Consider the following 16,856-nt stretch of genomic DNA (forward strand, 5'->3'; position numbering starts at 1 on the left):
AACTCAACTATGTCTGAAGGGAACTCCTCTGATAACGATTGGAGAGTGTCAGAGTGACAGTCAGAGGTCTAGAGTGTCAGCCAGAGGTACACTGGTAAATAAGGACTGGATGTCAAAACTTACCCATAACGTACATAAGCTGAAGGGTTAGGTTTTTTTTTAAATTATTTTTTTTCAGAGATTCTGATGATATTTTTCACAGAGGCTCATGTGTGGCCTGTGTGGGAGCTTAAAAGAAAAGCGAGGAATTTGGTAGATAATGGGGGGGGGGCATCTAAACAGTCAATAATGGGTCATGTAATCCTTCCTTATGGATCATGATAGACTGAATATTTTTTCATGAACTACCTTAGAACACGTGTTGGAAAACCAAGTCTTGGATAGTGGTTGGGAATTTTGTGCAAAGCAGGAATGACCTTCATTCCAGTTAGAATTATTTCTGATATTTGGTCTGAGCAGGTGTCCGGATCAGGAAAAGTGAAGCAGTAATCAGACCATGGAAAGGAGAAGTCATAGAAGGTCATTCTATTGGGTACCCTTGTAATGCCAAAGGATGGAGATTGAGAATGGTTTGGTCGATGTTGTTAAGAAGAAGTCAAGGGTGTTGGCAAGATGGTTAGAGTTGTCTGGTATTTTGGCAGTAAAATATACAATCTGTCTAACACTATCAGTGTTAGGTTTTAGAGCCATTAATGTTTAACTTGTTACCTAATATCACTAACTTGTATGTTACTGATATTAAGACAGCTTAACTGGAGATATGCAACTATTTGCAGATGATACAAAGTTTGGAAGAACCATAAGAAGTAGAGTAGATGTTTTGGCCTTACAAGAGAATATGAACAGACTGTGTGAGTGGACTAATGAGTGGAACCATAAGTTCAATGTTGCAATGTGTAAGGTAAATTTGGTAAGCAATTTGAGGTGGAGGAATGAGAGATCTGTGAGGTGGTGGACAAAAACTTGAAGTTTAGGGGTCACATGGCTAAAATTGTGAGGACATTACAATGGATTATAGCAATAGGTAGCAAAGGAGTTATGATTCCCTTGTATAAGGCCTTGATCAGACCACATATGAATTACTCTATAGATCTGGTTACTTGGTTTTCAAGGGGATTATTATTATTATTACCCAAGACCTCATGGAGTCAAAGACTCATCTGGGAGGTCCTTTTATCACACACACATCTCATCATACCGTGTCTTAAACACACTCAAACTCCTTGCAGACACCACACTCTCAGGCAAGGCATTCCAATCATTCACAACTCTGCACGAAAAAAACCTGCCTCTCACTCCCCTACTCACACCCTCTTTATACAGTTTCCAGGGATGACCTCTGGTTCTCCCCTGATCTCCCACTATTCTCTGTAGAACTTCTCCACCATTGATCTTATAACAACCCCTTACCAACTTGTAGGTCTCTATCATATCTCTCCTCTTCCTTCTCTCCACCAGACTCTGCAAATTACATCTTCTCAATCTTTCCTCATACTCAACAATTCCAGAGGTCAGAAACTACCTTAGTCAGTTGCCTTTGGACCCTTTCCAACATCTCTTCTTTCTCAACATCCCTTTCATCCATTCACCCATTGCTATAATCCATTGTGATGTCCTCACAATTTTAGCCATGTGACCCCTAAACTTCAAGTTTTTGTCCACCACCTCACATATCTCTCATTCCTCCACCTCATGAAGAAATTAAACAGAATCCAGAAAAGGTTCAACACTAAGTAGGTTTCAGGTCTATGGAATGTGGATTATGAGGCCAGATTGAGGGAATACAACTTGCAGATCCTTGTGACAAGAAGGAGAGTGAATGTGATTAAGACATATAAGTTGGTCAGAGATTATTATCAGATTAATGTGGATATGACATTTTTTGCAGACCAGAAGGTGACATCAATAGAACAAGAGGCCATCCCTGGAAGCTGTATAAGGAGAGTGTAAGCAAGGGACTGAAGAATATGTTGTTTGAATGGAGAGTGATCAGTAAGTGTCTGTGAATATGTGGAGATTGCAAAAACAGTGAAGTGGTTAATGCACAGTTAAAATGTACTGTCTATGAGGATGGTGAGAATGCACACAGTGAATTGATTTAAGAAATGTTATGATAAACTTTTTTCCTAGTCTAAGATGTGCCTCCTGTAATGAGTCACTTCTGATGATGGAGTTCCTGAATACTATCAATAATTATATTTTTGAAATGCAATACAAATATTGGTTATTACTGCTAACCAGTAAATATAATTACGATTACAAAAATCAGAAGGCATTTTATGTTTAGAATTGTATTAGGCCATTCATTTATGCATAGTTCTTATTTGATATATTCATCTGAGTATAGTTCTCAAGTATATATATATTGGGTTTTATCCTTTATCCAAGTGTTAACAAACAAAGTTTGCACATTGAGTACTTTCAGGACTGGAGCAACTTGTGGTAAAGGTGGTATAAGTGACATGCTTTGGCAATTTGTATAGGTAAATATGACTTCTCCATTACTTCCACCTTAGTATCACCACCTCTGGATCTGGATCCCACTGATGAGACCTCAATAAAGGTTGAAACCAGTCTGGGTTTCGACCTTTCCTTAATGCAAAGCATTATACATATCTGCAAGGAAATGTACTTTGCATTATGGGAGATACTAAGGCAAGTGATGAGAACTTATGCCACCTTTACTACGAGTTGCCCCAGTCCTGAAAGTACTTCAGGCGCAAACTTTGTTTGCTACTACTTGGATAAAGGGTAAAACCAATATATAATTAATAGATTAGCCAAGTGAAAAAAATTCCATAAAAGAATATAGTTCTCATATGCATATTCATCTACAAATGGTTGTTTTAATATATAAAATCAATTTTTATACAATCAGTAATATTGTTAAAAAATCACTAACTAATAATATCGCTGAAAAATGTCAAGAGTATGCAGATAAAGACACGGTTTTACTGTGGAAAGTTAAATCAATGGACATATAATAAATAATAATATTAAATCTATAATCTATTAAATTTATAATTAAATAATAAATAATCTAAAAGAAAAAAATATTGTAAATTACTGTAAATATACAAATATGGTATTTGTATATTAATCACATAAATAAAGTGGCAGTTATTGAAGAGGCATTATTAATGTACTATCTGAAACAAACAGTTTTCATAACCTTACTTGTGGACATGCATGATCTATAAAAAGTCTTGGCTTTGATAGTGGCATTGTTGTCATAATCGTTAGCAGGTTTTTCTATTAAATCTGAAAAAAAAAAAAATATAAAATAAAATAAGCATGATATATACTCCAAGATAAGTATAAGACAAAATTTAAATCTTCATTCTGTTACAAGAGAAAAAATGAATTTAGAATTTTTAATCTTTGCATATGTTATTCAAATAAACCATAATTTTTTTTAGACTTTGCCCTCAAATGGGATGTTTATTATCCAAAAGATGAACAGAGATATAATATGCATTATTAATGGATCAATTTATTAATAGACCTATACACCCCTGAGGGGACATATCAGGAATTTGATGATGAAGAGGTATTATTAGATAATAAACAATATGATACAAACTAGTCCTTTAGTATGGCCTAAGAAACATAGCAATGGGTTAATTCTTTCTCAGAATTACCTATTTGAAGATAATGGAATACTAGTTGTGAATGAGTGGGATGAATTTGTTTCCTGGAGAAACTGTTTCTTTCCTAGAAAAGTAAGTAATATGAGAGTTAAAGGTGAATGAGGATTAGGAGGAAACAAGAAGAGATGTAAAAGACCAGAAGAGTGACATAGCTGAGACTGAAGAAGTAATGAAGAAGGAACAGAAAGAGATAAGTTGTGTGAAATCAGTGAAAGGAGAAAGAATTAACCCATTGCTATGTTTCTTAGGTTGTACTAAGGGAAAAGACAGAAAAGACATAGGCAGAAACATAATGTCTATAAGACAGTGACTAGAGTATATCTGCGAGAGTAAGGAACATCTATTAACCAAACTGTTCTTTTCTAGCATTTCTAGCATCAAGCATTTTTAGTGAAGTTTTTACTGCATCACCCCAAATGCGAGAATGGTATTATTCTAAGATTACAGTTGTACAGGTCAAAAAGTAGTGTCATCACCAGAAGAAGACAGCAAATTTTTTGGAAGGTGAGGAAGTTATATGGATGTGTCTGCACTAGGAAAAGCTAGAGGCATAATCAAGAAGAGACATGAGTACCTGAAGAGGCATTTTCAAAGATAAGAAAGAGGGAATTAAGTTCTCTCACACAAGAAGTACACAATGGTGTTTTAATAGCTGTAAAATCACAGGCTATCCTTGTCCCATTGGAGAAGTGCAAAGAATATAAGTTTCTGGACATTGTTTATTATTATTATTATTATTATTATTTCGGGCGACTCCAGGAGTCCTTAGACTCATCGAGGAAGGCCCTAAACATCATGTCCACACAACTATGCGATTACATTCTCACAGTATCTATCATACCTTGTCTTGAACTCGTTCACCGTCATAGCACCCACAACAGACTCTGGCAGCTTATTCCATTCATTTACCACTCTAAAAGTAGTAAAGAACCCAGCTCTAACACCCCTGCTAACCACACTCTTGCCCAGCTTCCATAGGTGTCCCCTAGTTCTCCCACCACCAGTCCTGATCTCAAAAATATCCTCTGAATTAATCCTATAGAATCCCTTTAGCAATTTGAATGTCTCAATCATATCTCCCCTCCTCCGCCTATCAACTAGTTTCTGCAACCCACAAATCTTCAACCTGTTCTCATATGGTTCATTCCATACACCTGTTATCATCTTAGTCACTCGCCTCTGGATCCTCTCCACCTCCTCCCCATCAAGAAGGAACCGAGGTAACCAAATCCGGGCACAGTAGTCGAGATGAGGTCTTATCAAGGCTCGGTACAGAGGTACAATAACTTGCTTGTCTCTGCTCGTCAAGGTATTTTTCAACAACCAAGTGAGTTGATGAGCTGATTTAGCTACTTTTGCAGTGTGCCCCCTAAACTTCATCTCTCTATCCACCAACACTCCCAAGTCCCTGGCCTCATCAATCTCTTGGAGTACAGTTCCACCAATGTGGTATACTGCTGCTAATCTTTTCACCCCAAAATGCATAACCTTACATTTTGTCACATTAAATTGACATCCATTCTCCTTAGCCCAGAACTCCAATCTATCTAAGTCATCATGCAAGACTTTGACATCTTCTGCATTCACTATTGCCCTACCCAACTTTGCATCATCAGCGAACAAATGAATTGTTCCACTTAGATCCTTCCCTATATCGTTAATGAACAGATTAAACAGCAGTGGTCCAAGAACAGAACCCTGCGGCACACCACTAGTCACAGGCCGTCTTTTGGACTCTACTCCTGAATAAACTACTCTTTGATATCTCTCCATCAACCAACCTATCCATCTCACCAACCCTATATCCATTCCCATATGTTGTAGTTTACGGATTAGTATTCCATGTGGTATCCTGTCAAACGCCTTTGCCAGGTCCAGCAGTATCACTGTAAATCCATTTCCCTTATCCAGTTCAGCCGTCACCTTGTTATAAAACTTGAGCAAGTTACTGAAGCATGATCTACCCTTCACAAAGCCATGCTGTCCCCTGTACAGTATCTCGTTTTCATCAATCCATTCCTGTATTTTCCCCTTGACTACTTTCTCTAAGACCTTGACAACGACTCCTGATATGCTGATCGGTCGGTAATTTGCAACCGTAGTCTTGGATCCTCCTTTATGCAGTGAAACTATTTTCCCCTCTTTCCACACCTTCGGGACTAAGCCAGACCTGAGACTCAGATTAAACAACATTGTCAAGGGCACTGATAATTCTTTAGCCACTTCACGCAAGACCCGTGCCAGTATACCATCCAATACCACAGATGTGTTCACATTAAGGTTCTGTAATAGACTAGTCACCTCCACTTCATTCATCACTATTCCCGTATAAACTAATGGTTCCTTCATTTTTTCAATGTCACCACCTGGATGATATGCTTTTGCAAAGTGCGCGCTCAGTAACTCCACTATATCGACTGATTCAGTGACCTCCTTATCATCGTCATTCCTTAAAATCATTTTGCCGTGTACAGTTTTTTTCTTGCTTGCAGCATATTGAAAGAACTGTTTTGGATTCTCTTTTGCTTGCAAAGCTAGTTTCCTTTCATAATCCGCTTTTGCTTTTTTTACCACACTCGTTACCTTTCTGGCCTGCACTTTATACCGTTCATGTGCCTGCAGGTCACCCCTTTCTTTAAATTCCCTCCACAGTTGTTTCTTTTTTTGCAACTCAAACTTAATGGTGTTATTCATCCATTTAACCCCTACTTGTTTTACTATTCGGACCCTAGGTATACAATCAGCCATTACCTCCTGTAAATGCTCCTTGACCACTTCCCATGCTCTATCGATGTCCAGCCCTTGCAGTTGTACATGCCATGGCACTGATCCAAGCAATCTCCTAAGCTTGTCATACTTGCCAGCACGGTAATTCCACATATACCCTGTCTTAATCGAAAATTCCACACCTTTAGCCACCTCCCAGGTCAAGACCTTATGATCACTCTCACCAATAGGTGGCAACATGGTCATATTCATTACAGTCAAATTCTCAGATGCTATTACCAGGTCAAGCACTCTCACACCCCTAGTATTTTCAATTACATGCTGTCTCAGATAGTTATCCCTTAATAATTGAATAAAATCCTTTTCATTCCTCACATGTGTCCTCTCCTCCTTCCAATCAATGTTACCATAGTTGAAATCCCCCATAATAATTACCCTCCTTCCACTCATTTCATCAATTTCCCTATGCATACTATCTCCACCATCTATTCCATCACCTGGTCTATAGCAGCACCCAACTGTATATTTTATTCTGCCAGTCTCAATCTCATACCAAATAGCCTCAAATGAGCTTTCACTATCCTGCGATACAACTTCAATTCTCCTTGGCTGCAGTTCATCAGCTATCATCAATAATACCCCTCCCCCCATTTTATTCTCTCTGTCCCTCCTAAACACACTATAACCTACACATTCTATCCCACTAACTATATCTTCTTCCGTCAGCCATGTTTCACTAATGCCAATAACCTGTGGCCAGGAAGAGCCAATCAAGGCCAAAAATTCTTCCTTCTTGTTCCTAATACTCCTGGCATTAGTATACATGAAATGCAGTGATCCCTTAGTCCCACCCCTATATTGATACGTTATTCTAAATGATCCATTCCCATTGTTTGTCCTTAGTGCTGGCTCGGGTACATTATATACATTCTTACACTCATCTGTCTCACTGATGTCTGCATATCCATTCCCCCCCCCTCCTTGGTAGTTCTAGTTTCCCTGGTTTTGCACATCCATTTTCACTTCATTCAGCAACACTCTTTCCAGTCTCTGCACACCAAGTCCATTCAAATGCAGGCCATCCATCTTGTATAAGTCCTTTCGCCCTTCAAACTCATTCCACACGTCCACGAATTCCACACCACACCGTCTGCATAACCTACGCATAATGTCATTTGCGATTATGGCCCTCCTCCTAAACTCCTCTCTGTCATACCGCGGCAACAGACTAACCATTCTAACTCTGTCACTCTTTTCTTTCGCTACCTTTAACAATACTTTCAAGTCTTCTCTCATAAAAAATTTATCACCTTTCAATTCATTCGTACCCGGAAGCTACTAAAGGAAGGTATGCTTATGGAAGCTACTAAAACAAGGTATGCTTGAACACTGCAGAATTTGTCAAATGAAGAAGGCAAGCCATAAAATGATGTGATAAGTTGGCCTCAATAGTAGATCCAGTCAAATGCATTGGAAATGTCAAGTTACAAGAGTTTCTTGGAACCTTTCTTTTCATACATGTAGAAAGGCTTATGTGTTTGTTGTACATGTTGTTTAATTTTGACGGTAATATATCAGAACACAGAAAGATAAATAATTATGTATTGACTTATTGTTCGCTGGTGTCTTCCAGCAAACAATAAGTTCCAGCATCTTCAGAGCACAAAACACAGTTTGTCACACAGTAGATACACAAGACTACAATAATATGGTGTAATAATGGGACTAGTTTGAAAATTGTAGCAACAACACAAAGACTAAAGTAATAATTAAGTGCCCTCTGTGTTAAAAAAAAAAGGTCATTGCTCTAAAAGAGCTACATAATAATAACCAGATTATCATATCAAAAGCAGACAAAGGGAATGCAACCATGGGAATGTATACAGCAGAATATGAAAACAAAATGCACACACTTCTACAAGACCAGTCAACATACAAAATTATACATCGCAATTCCAACAACACACAAAAGAATAAGGTGTGTAAATTACTGAAAAAAAGTCACTTCCTGGCCTAAAGAAACTGTAACCCAAGAATTCACAAACAAGGTATGCCTTAGTATGGATAGTATAAATAGTCCCACATATAAACTGGCCAGACATTTAGCTAAGCTACTAACCACTCTCACAAACAATTCTTCCTTCTTTGTCAAAAATTCTGCCCACCTAAAAAGTATTTTAGAACACCATACCTTAAAAAGTTCAGACATAATGTTGAGTTTTGATATCATCTCACTATTCACAACTATACCACTAACTGAAACCCTTGATCTGCTAAAGTCTCACTTTCCCCCTGATATATCTGAACTATTTAAATTCACAATACATGCAGAATATTTCACATGGAAAGAGAAAATATACATATAATTAGATGGGAAAGCTATGGGCTCCCCCTTTCTCTCCCCTCCCTTTAGCCAACTTCTACATAGAACACCTGGAAAAACTAGCTATCAATACAGCCACTCTCAAACCAATGCTTTGGCTACACTATGTTGACAATGTGCTTGCTATTTGGCCATATGGCCCATGCACATTGGATACATTCTTAGTGCATTTAAATAGCAAACACCCAAAAATCCACTTTACAATGGAACTGGAAACTAATAACTGTCTACCCTTCCTGGATACACTAATCACACGTCTTCCAGATGATTCCCTATCATTCTCAGTTTTTAGAAAACCCACACATACAAGGAGATATTTACACAAACAATCGTACCATCACCCTTCTCGAGAGTATGGTATCTTAAAAACACTAACCCACAGAGCGAGAGCAATCTGTTCCAATGACAATGCTCTTGCTCATGAACTGGCTGACTTACATCACACCTTCTTAGCCAATGGCTATAATCCCCATAAGATAGACAAAATACTAAATGCTCCCAAGAAATCCCTCCCACTATCCGCCATGGAGAACTACAACAAAACAGTTGCCATCCCATACATTAAAGGCACATCAGAAAAGATATCTAGAATTCTCAATGAACATCAACTACATACTGTATTCAGGCAGTGTGTCAAATTAGCAACTCTCATACATCACCAAAGACAGCATCTCTCCTTTATCACATCCAGGAGTCTAAGAAGTACCCTGCTCATGTGATCAAGCTTACTACGGTCAAACAGGAAGAACAGTGGATATCTGCTATGGCAAGTCAGGCCTAGCAGGCCATGCTTTGGATACCCCTGCACACAGGATCAACTGGAAGAAAACAAAAGTACTGCACAGAAGCTTTTACAAGTCAGAGAGATTGTTCTGAGAAGCAACAGAAGCCTTGAAACATACTCCGAATCTTAACAAATATGGCTGTATAAATTTGCCTAAGATTTGGGAGACAGTCATCTTAAGACATACCTAGTACCTGCTTTCTCTGTTTGTTTGCTTTTTTAACATAGAGGTCGCCTAATTAGGACTTTAGTCTTTGTGTTGTTGCTACAATTTTTCAAACTAGTCACATTATTACACCATGTTGTTGTAGTCTTGCATAATGTAACAAACTGTGTTTTGTGCTCTGAAGATACTGGTTATAACACCAGCGAAATATCAGCAATAAGTCAATAAATAATTATTTACTTATCTTTCTGTGTTCTGATATATTATAAAATCTATTGTGGATGGAGAGTCACAGAATTCACACTAACTAGTAGTACCTAGTTAGTGTGGATTCTGCTACTCTCACTCTCCATCCACAGCAGAAGGTCACCAACTGCCAATTCTTCATTGTTTTTGAAACTGAGATGAAGGCAATTGGATAATAGCTTGATGGCTGATCAAGGTTTGTTTTCAAGATAGAGACTATATGCTAGATGAGTGTGAAAAAACACTACTGGATAAGCGTTAATGTTTGAGCATAAATTTTAAACATAATTTCAAGGGGGTATCATCAGAATCAGAAGTCACTGTGATCCAAGCTATTCAAGATTCTTCTGATGAATTTCTGGCAAAAGACATTATCATTTCTTGGTATAGTATGAGGTGATCCTCAGTCATCCACAAAGAAGGTAACGAATGAGCTGGGAAATTAGCCTTATTACTGGATGATGTTACACTGATGTAACATCATCCATGGCTTGACTGATGTTTGAACAGGAAGCAAGTTTTCAAAGTCAGAGTGAGATGTATGGATAGTTTTAGTACAACTGTTATGAGATACTATACATGAAGAGTGTGAGGCTGGAGTTTTATTTTGAGCCACAAAATATGTGACTCAAAATGTGTGATATGGTAAACTTTTCTCTTTAATTACCTTGGCATACTTGATGGTAAACCAAGGCCTAAATAGCAGTAAGGGATTCCAAGTGGGATGAGAGTGAAGGCCTTTAATTCAGATATTTGTTTCAGTTATTCATTCATAGTAGGTTTAGGATTGGTTTAGGAGAATGCAAACAACAATCAGCTGATGGAAAAGAGTTTAAATTATGGCTCAGAGATGTTGGGTCAAGGATGTTACATCGAACTTGAAACTTGGACAGAGTTTCTAATTCTGTGGAAATGGAAACTCCTCTCCCTCATCCTATTCCCTCTGTTCTATCTGAAGATACTATACCTCTTGCATTCTATCCTTATAATTATATCATCACCCATCAATCAAGTTTCACTAATGCCTACACTTTTTGGCCAAGTTGACCTAACCAATGCCAAAAACTCCTTTTTCTGATTCTGAATACTTCTGGTATCATAACTGAAATATTTCCTGATTGCACCTCACCAAACATATGCTTGTGTTGATTATCCCACTAAAGTTAAGAACCTGTGGAGCTATATTTAGCATCATGTGATCACTCTCTCACTCATTCACCTCCACTATGCCTGCATCTACACTTACCTGAATTTCTCCTAAATATTCCAGTTTCCCTGACTCTTCACTTCTGAACTCTCACTGAATAATTTTTTCTCAAGACACTTGACTCCAAAATCCATTTAAATGCAAACCATCTGCCTTATATAATATAATTCCTTCCAATCCATCAAACTCTCTCTACAGATCCACAAGCTCCACACCATTCCTCCTGCACAACCTGTGCACAAAGACTTATTAGCAATCATGGTCCTTCTCCTTATTTCGCTTCTATAATACCATGGCAGCACACTCACAATTTTTTCTCTCTCACTGTTCTTATTCACTTGTATTAGTAACTCTCATATCTTATTTTTATATTAAGGAATTATATTAAGCGCCTCCATAGCAATTGGAAGAACGACGGTACGTTGCATCATTCGATTGGAAAAGGCCTAAGTTCGATTCTCATCATGATGGGAAGAATCTTTATATGGACTTTTTCAATCGAAGGTGAGTTAGCCGATCTCATATGGAGGAAGCAGAGTTTTTCCTCCGGGAAACTCAGGTATTTCATCCCGCATACAGACAAATCGGCCCTTCAGAACACACACAATTTACAGACCAAAAATACTAGCTATGGTGGTGGTGGTGGGCAGTATAGATGGTGCTGATGTAGATGATTGGTAGTAGAGGATCGGTGTAGTGTTGGAGGCAGAGAGTTATACAATAGGTGTCCTCCGGCGATGAGTCTTCGAACTCCTTGGAAGTGTCACGAATAATAATAATATCTTATCACATACCACACTTGTCGCTCATCAATTGCACCTGCCAAACATCCTTAAACTTTGCCTAATGAAAACAAGATTTCACCATACTCTCTTCATGCACTCCTTTTTTCATCCTACATGTTCTTTTGAAATGCCTATACTCTCAGAAATTTCATGCACTTTGACTCACCGGTCATCCAACACCATATCGTGCACTTGATCAATGATTTCTGGTGTAGTTACACTTTTTGGACGTCCTTCACATGGATCATCTTCAAGCTGGTATGGCCAAGTTTAAACTCAGCAGCCCATTTCTTAATTGTCGAAAATGAAGGAGAAGAGGGCCCATAAACTTTTATGAACTTCGAATGAATTTCTTTTGGTTAAACCTTCTTTTACAAAGAAAGTTTATCCATTTCAAGGGATACAGACAGCTGTATAAAACAAACTACTCGATAGAATGACTTGCAATTTCACATGGATGCTTATGACAGATGTACCAACTTAGAAAAAAAAATCTTATTGATAGTTTTGCCATCTATGGTCGAGGCTGGGAACTTTTCAGACCACTTTCGTAAGTTATGGGAGGTAATCATAATTATTATGATTATCTCAAAACCCCATGGAGTCAGACTCATCTAGGAGGTCCTTTTGTCATACACACAGCTCATCATACTGCACCTTAAACACACTCAAATTTTCTGCAGACACCACACACTCAAGCAAGGCATTCCAATCATTCACAACTCTACACGAAAAAACCTGCTTCTCACTCCTTCTCAAATCCTCCTTATATGGCTTCCAGGGATGACCTCTGGTTCTCTCCTGATCTCCCACCATTTTCTGTAAAACCTGTGCAACATTGATCCTATAACAAACCCTTACTAACTTGTAGGTCTCTATCACATCACCCCCCTCTTCTTCTAATCCACTAGACTGTAAATTGCATTTTCTTTCCTTTCATCATATTTGACATTCCAGAGATCAGAAACTACTTTAGTGAGTTGCCTCTGGTCTATTTCCAACATCTCTTTGTTCATTTGAAAACCAGTGACCAAATCTGTGCAGAGCAGTCCATGTGTGGTCTAATCAAAGCCCTATACAATGGAACGAGAATCTCCCTACTTCTACACATCAGTGTCCTCCGCATCATTCCAAGAAGCCTTTGTGTTGTCTTCACAATTTTGGTGATGTGTCCCCTAAATTTCAGATCTTTATCCACTATCACCCCAAGATCTCTTATTTCCTCTACCTTCAACAATATATCGCCACCAGCATAAATTCTACATCCCATCTTTGTTTTCCAAATTTTAAAATCTTACACTTTCCAACATTGAACTCACATCCCCATTCCTGTGCCCATTCATTCAATTTATTCAAGTCTTCTTGTAAGGACAAAACATCTTCTTTACTGTTCATAGTTCGTCCCAACTTTGCATCATCTGCAAACAACTGAATATCCCCATCCAAATCTTTGCCGATATCATTAACATACAGGTTAAACAGCAATGGCCATAAAACAGACCCCCGAGGCACACCACTAGTGACTTTCCTCTTCTGGAATATTGCTCCCCCATACACTTGCTGATACCTATCAGACAGTCAGTCTCCAATCCAATGCACTAATTTAATATCCAACCCCATCTGCTCTAGTTTGACTATCAACTTATCATTGGTAATCTATCAAAAGCCTTCGCAAAATCTAAGTATACTACTGTGCATCCCTCTCCTCTGTCCAAGGAAGCCATCACCTTATTACTAAAACATGGTCTCCCTTTAGCAAATCCATGCTGTCCATCAAAGATAATACCATTGTCGTCAACCCAATTCTGGATCCTAGTTCTCACCAGCTTCTCCAACAACTTAACCACAACACCTGACACACAGATAGGCCTATAGTTTGATGCTTGAGTTCTGTAACCTCCCTTATGAAGTGGCACAATCTTGCCCTCCTTCCACTCCTTTGGAACTCAACCCAGTGCAACCTCATATTAAAAAAATATGTCAAGGCAGATGTCAACTCCCTGCCACATTCCTTCAGAATACATGGTGATATATTATTAAGTTCCACAGCTTTATGAACATCAAGTTCGCTCAATTCCACATACTGCTTGCTCATTTACAGTCAGTCTCTCCTCCCATCATCAACTGCTCTCATTCTCTCCGTGATGTCTGTTTCACAAGAATGAAAGACATTTATGAACTTCTCATTAAGTATCTCCACTATATCTTCTGCAGCAGCTCCTTATACCATTTTCTCCAATCAATGTCATCCTTCCATAATCATTCTATTTTTTGCTGGCTACATATCGAAAGAACTCCCTAGGATTCTTTTTTGGCTTCATTAGTTAACTGAGGCTAATACTTTACTTTTTCTACCTTTACCAATCAAGTCACCCTCCTTGCCTGGTCTTTGTAATCCTCATGGAATTGGTTATTACCACTTCTCTTATGCTGCATCCCTCTATGTTTTATTTTTTTTTAATGAATGATTTATATAACCCTGTACTGAATTACAAAACCTAACTACTATTTCCTTTGAACTCGTATATTATTTTCCTTTTTACCTGTGACCACACAATCAAATGAACACATGCTATATGACATATGAGTTTTGAAGGTTATTAACTGACCTTTCATTCTCTCCCTGGCGATGTCCTTGTAACAGGGAAGAAACATGTGGGAGTTAATAAATTTTATACTTCTTTTAGACATACTGTTATTTAATTCAAAATAAAATAGAACCCCTTAGAAGGGGGTGACAGAGAGGAAGGCAATCACCAGAAATTTTAGGGATCTGAATGTGATAATTGTGAGGATAATGCAACAAATTATAGCAATGATTTAGAGGACAGTGACATGTAGAAATAAAGAATTTATATAGATCCTCTACAGCAGCCTTGATTAGGCTGCATTTTGACTACTGTTCACAGATTTGCTCAGTTGTTTTGAATGGAATGAAGAGATGTTGGAAAGGAACCAGAAAAGAGTGTGGTGTGGAATACATTACCTGAGAGTGCATTGAATAAGGAAACAATACAGTTAGTTAAAAATGCAAACTACTCCAGATACCCAGTGCAATTACTTTAGTTCATCTACAGATATATGACATACATACATTTCACAACAAGTGGTTAGATATGATAAATATCTTGTAGAGTTACAGAAGTAGAATTTATACTGGTGATGCCTAATATGCAATTATCCATCCCAGAAAACCTTCCTACAATGAATCTCTTGAATTTTTGAATGTCCAATGATGAAAATAAAAAATAATAATAATAACACATTGATTCTGACTGTTGGTGGATTTCTGCACTGTTTTAGAGAAGGTGGAAAAGAAGAATAATAGGACAATAATTCAATGGCAAAGGTCTGCCTTCCTTCCTAAATAACTGGTTAAATGTGGATTAATTTACAGGTTTCAATATTAATACCATTGGTATAGATTAATGTGAAAGGCAAACTAAAATAAGATTGAGTTCTGTCATTGGTTCCAGGACACTCAATGATATTTGTACTACTCTTTCTGGTAAAAAATCCAAAGTACAAAGATCTAGGCCACCAATATATGTACTGGAGGAAAAGTACAAAACATGAATGCCAGTTATGTCTGTCTTCTTATTATTATTATTCAACCTTTTGGTTCTGTCCACTGCTGGACGAAAGTCTCCCCCATGGTTTTCCAGACCACTCGGTTTTCTTCCTCTCCCATCCATCTCACTCCTGCAACTTGTTCCAATTCATCTCTCCACCTTCTTGATCTTCCTCTTTGTCTTGCTCCATCCATTGGTCTCAACTCTGTTGTTTTTCTAGTCCATTTCCCATCACTGCATCTGGCAATATGGCCAACCCATCTCCACTTAGCCTGTTTAATGTATTTTACAATATCCGTGACACCTGTTTGAGATCTTATCCAGGTATTGGTCTTCCTATCTCTTAATGTTATTTTTAGCATACTTCTCTCCATGCGATGTTATGCTGTTCTCAGCTTTTTGTTTAGGGCTGTTAAAGTCCATGTTTCTTCCCTGTACGTTAGGACAAGAAGTATGCACTGGTCGAAAGCTTTCCTTTTTAAACACATAGGGATGTCATTTCTGAATATGTCTCTCATTTTCCCATAAGCCATCCATTCAAGGTGAATTCTTCATTTAATCTCTTTTCTTTGGCAATCCTCAAAACAAAATGATAATAATACTAAAGTGGATTCCTGAAATTTGATAACTGGATATCAAACCTGGAAATGGAGATTTCAATGAATGCCAGTTAGAATATGCTTGATTCTTCTCCTAGCCAGTTGACACATATGTTGAAAATGCAAGGATTAAATAAGAAATGAAATTTTAAAGTTAAATTAGAATTGGTCATATACTGAGTGGTCACCATACATATAAGAATAATTTCAAAATGAAATTATGTAGGTCTTCAGAATGAAAACAATAATAAAAAAACTGCAAATTAAGAACAGACATTCAGAATATTATCCATTCAACATTCTTATACTCCCAAAGAAGAATGTCAACAACTCAGTTACAAGTCATAACATATCCTTTGGGGGTGAAAAGACCTTGGCTTAAATCCTGTTAATGATGTAAGAAATCTTTATATATGACATTTTGAATAAAGATGAGTTTGCCAGTCATATACACAGGTGACACAGTTTTTTTATTCTAATAACTTGGGTTATTCCTCCTGCAATCACACACACTGGCATCATTAATATGTATATACAGACACAATATACTTCCTCATAGTGGGATGTAGCAAAGAAATGACAACAAGCTATACTGAACATTTATAAATCTGAACTAGAAAAGGTTCAACTGTTCCCAATTTGGAGGAGACAAAGAATAATAATGCAAAAAAAAAAATGTTAAAAATGGCTTTGTAGTTATTGTTTTGCAACAGAAGAAATTAATAATAAATTGTGAT

At 37.7% G+C, this 16,856-nt stretch overlaps 1 protein-coding gene across 1 annotated transcript in view; it reads right to left on the reverse strand.

Annotated features, from left to right (window-relative positions):
- Window positions 1-16,856, reverse strand: part of Nep1 (M13 family metallopeptidase neprilysin 1) — a 275,024-nt gene that overhangs the window by 232,538 nt on the left and 25,630 nt on the right. Inside the window, exon 3 of the mRNA XM_090394673.1 lies at window positions 3,178-3,261. Within this exon, the coding sequence (XP_090250799.1) occupies window positions 3,178-3,261 (84 nt within the window). The remainder of the gene's footprint in view (window positions 1-3,177; window positions 3,262-16,856) is intronic.

Source organism: Typopeltis vanoorti, chromosome 6, assembly GCF_054136105.1.
Source record: "Typopeltis vanoorti isolate ZY-2024b chromosome 6, IOZ_Tvanoo_1.0, whole genome shotgun sequence".
NCBI lineage: Eukaryota > Metazoa > Arthropoda > Arachnida > Uropygi > Thelyphonidae > Typopeltis > Typopeltis vanoorti.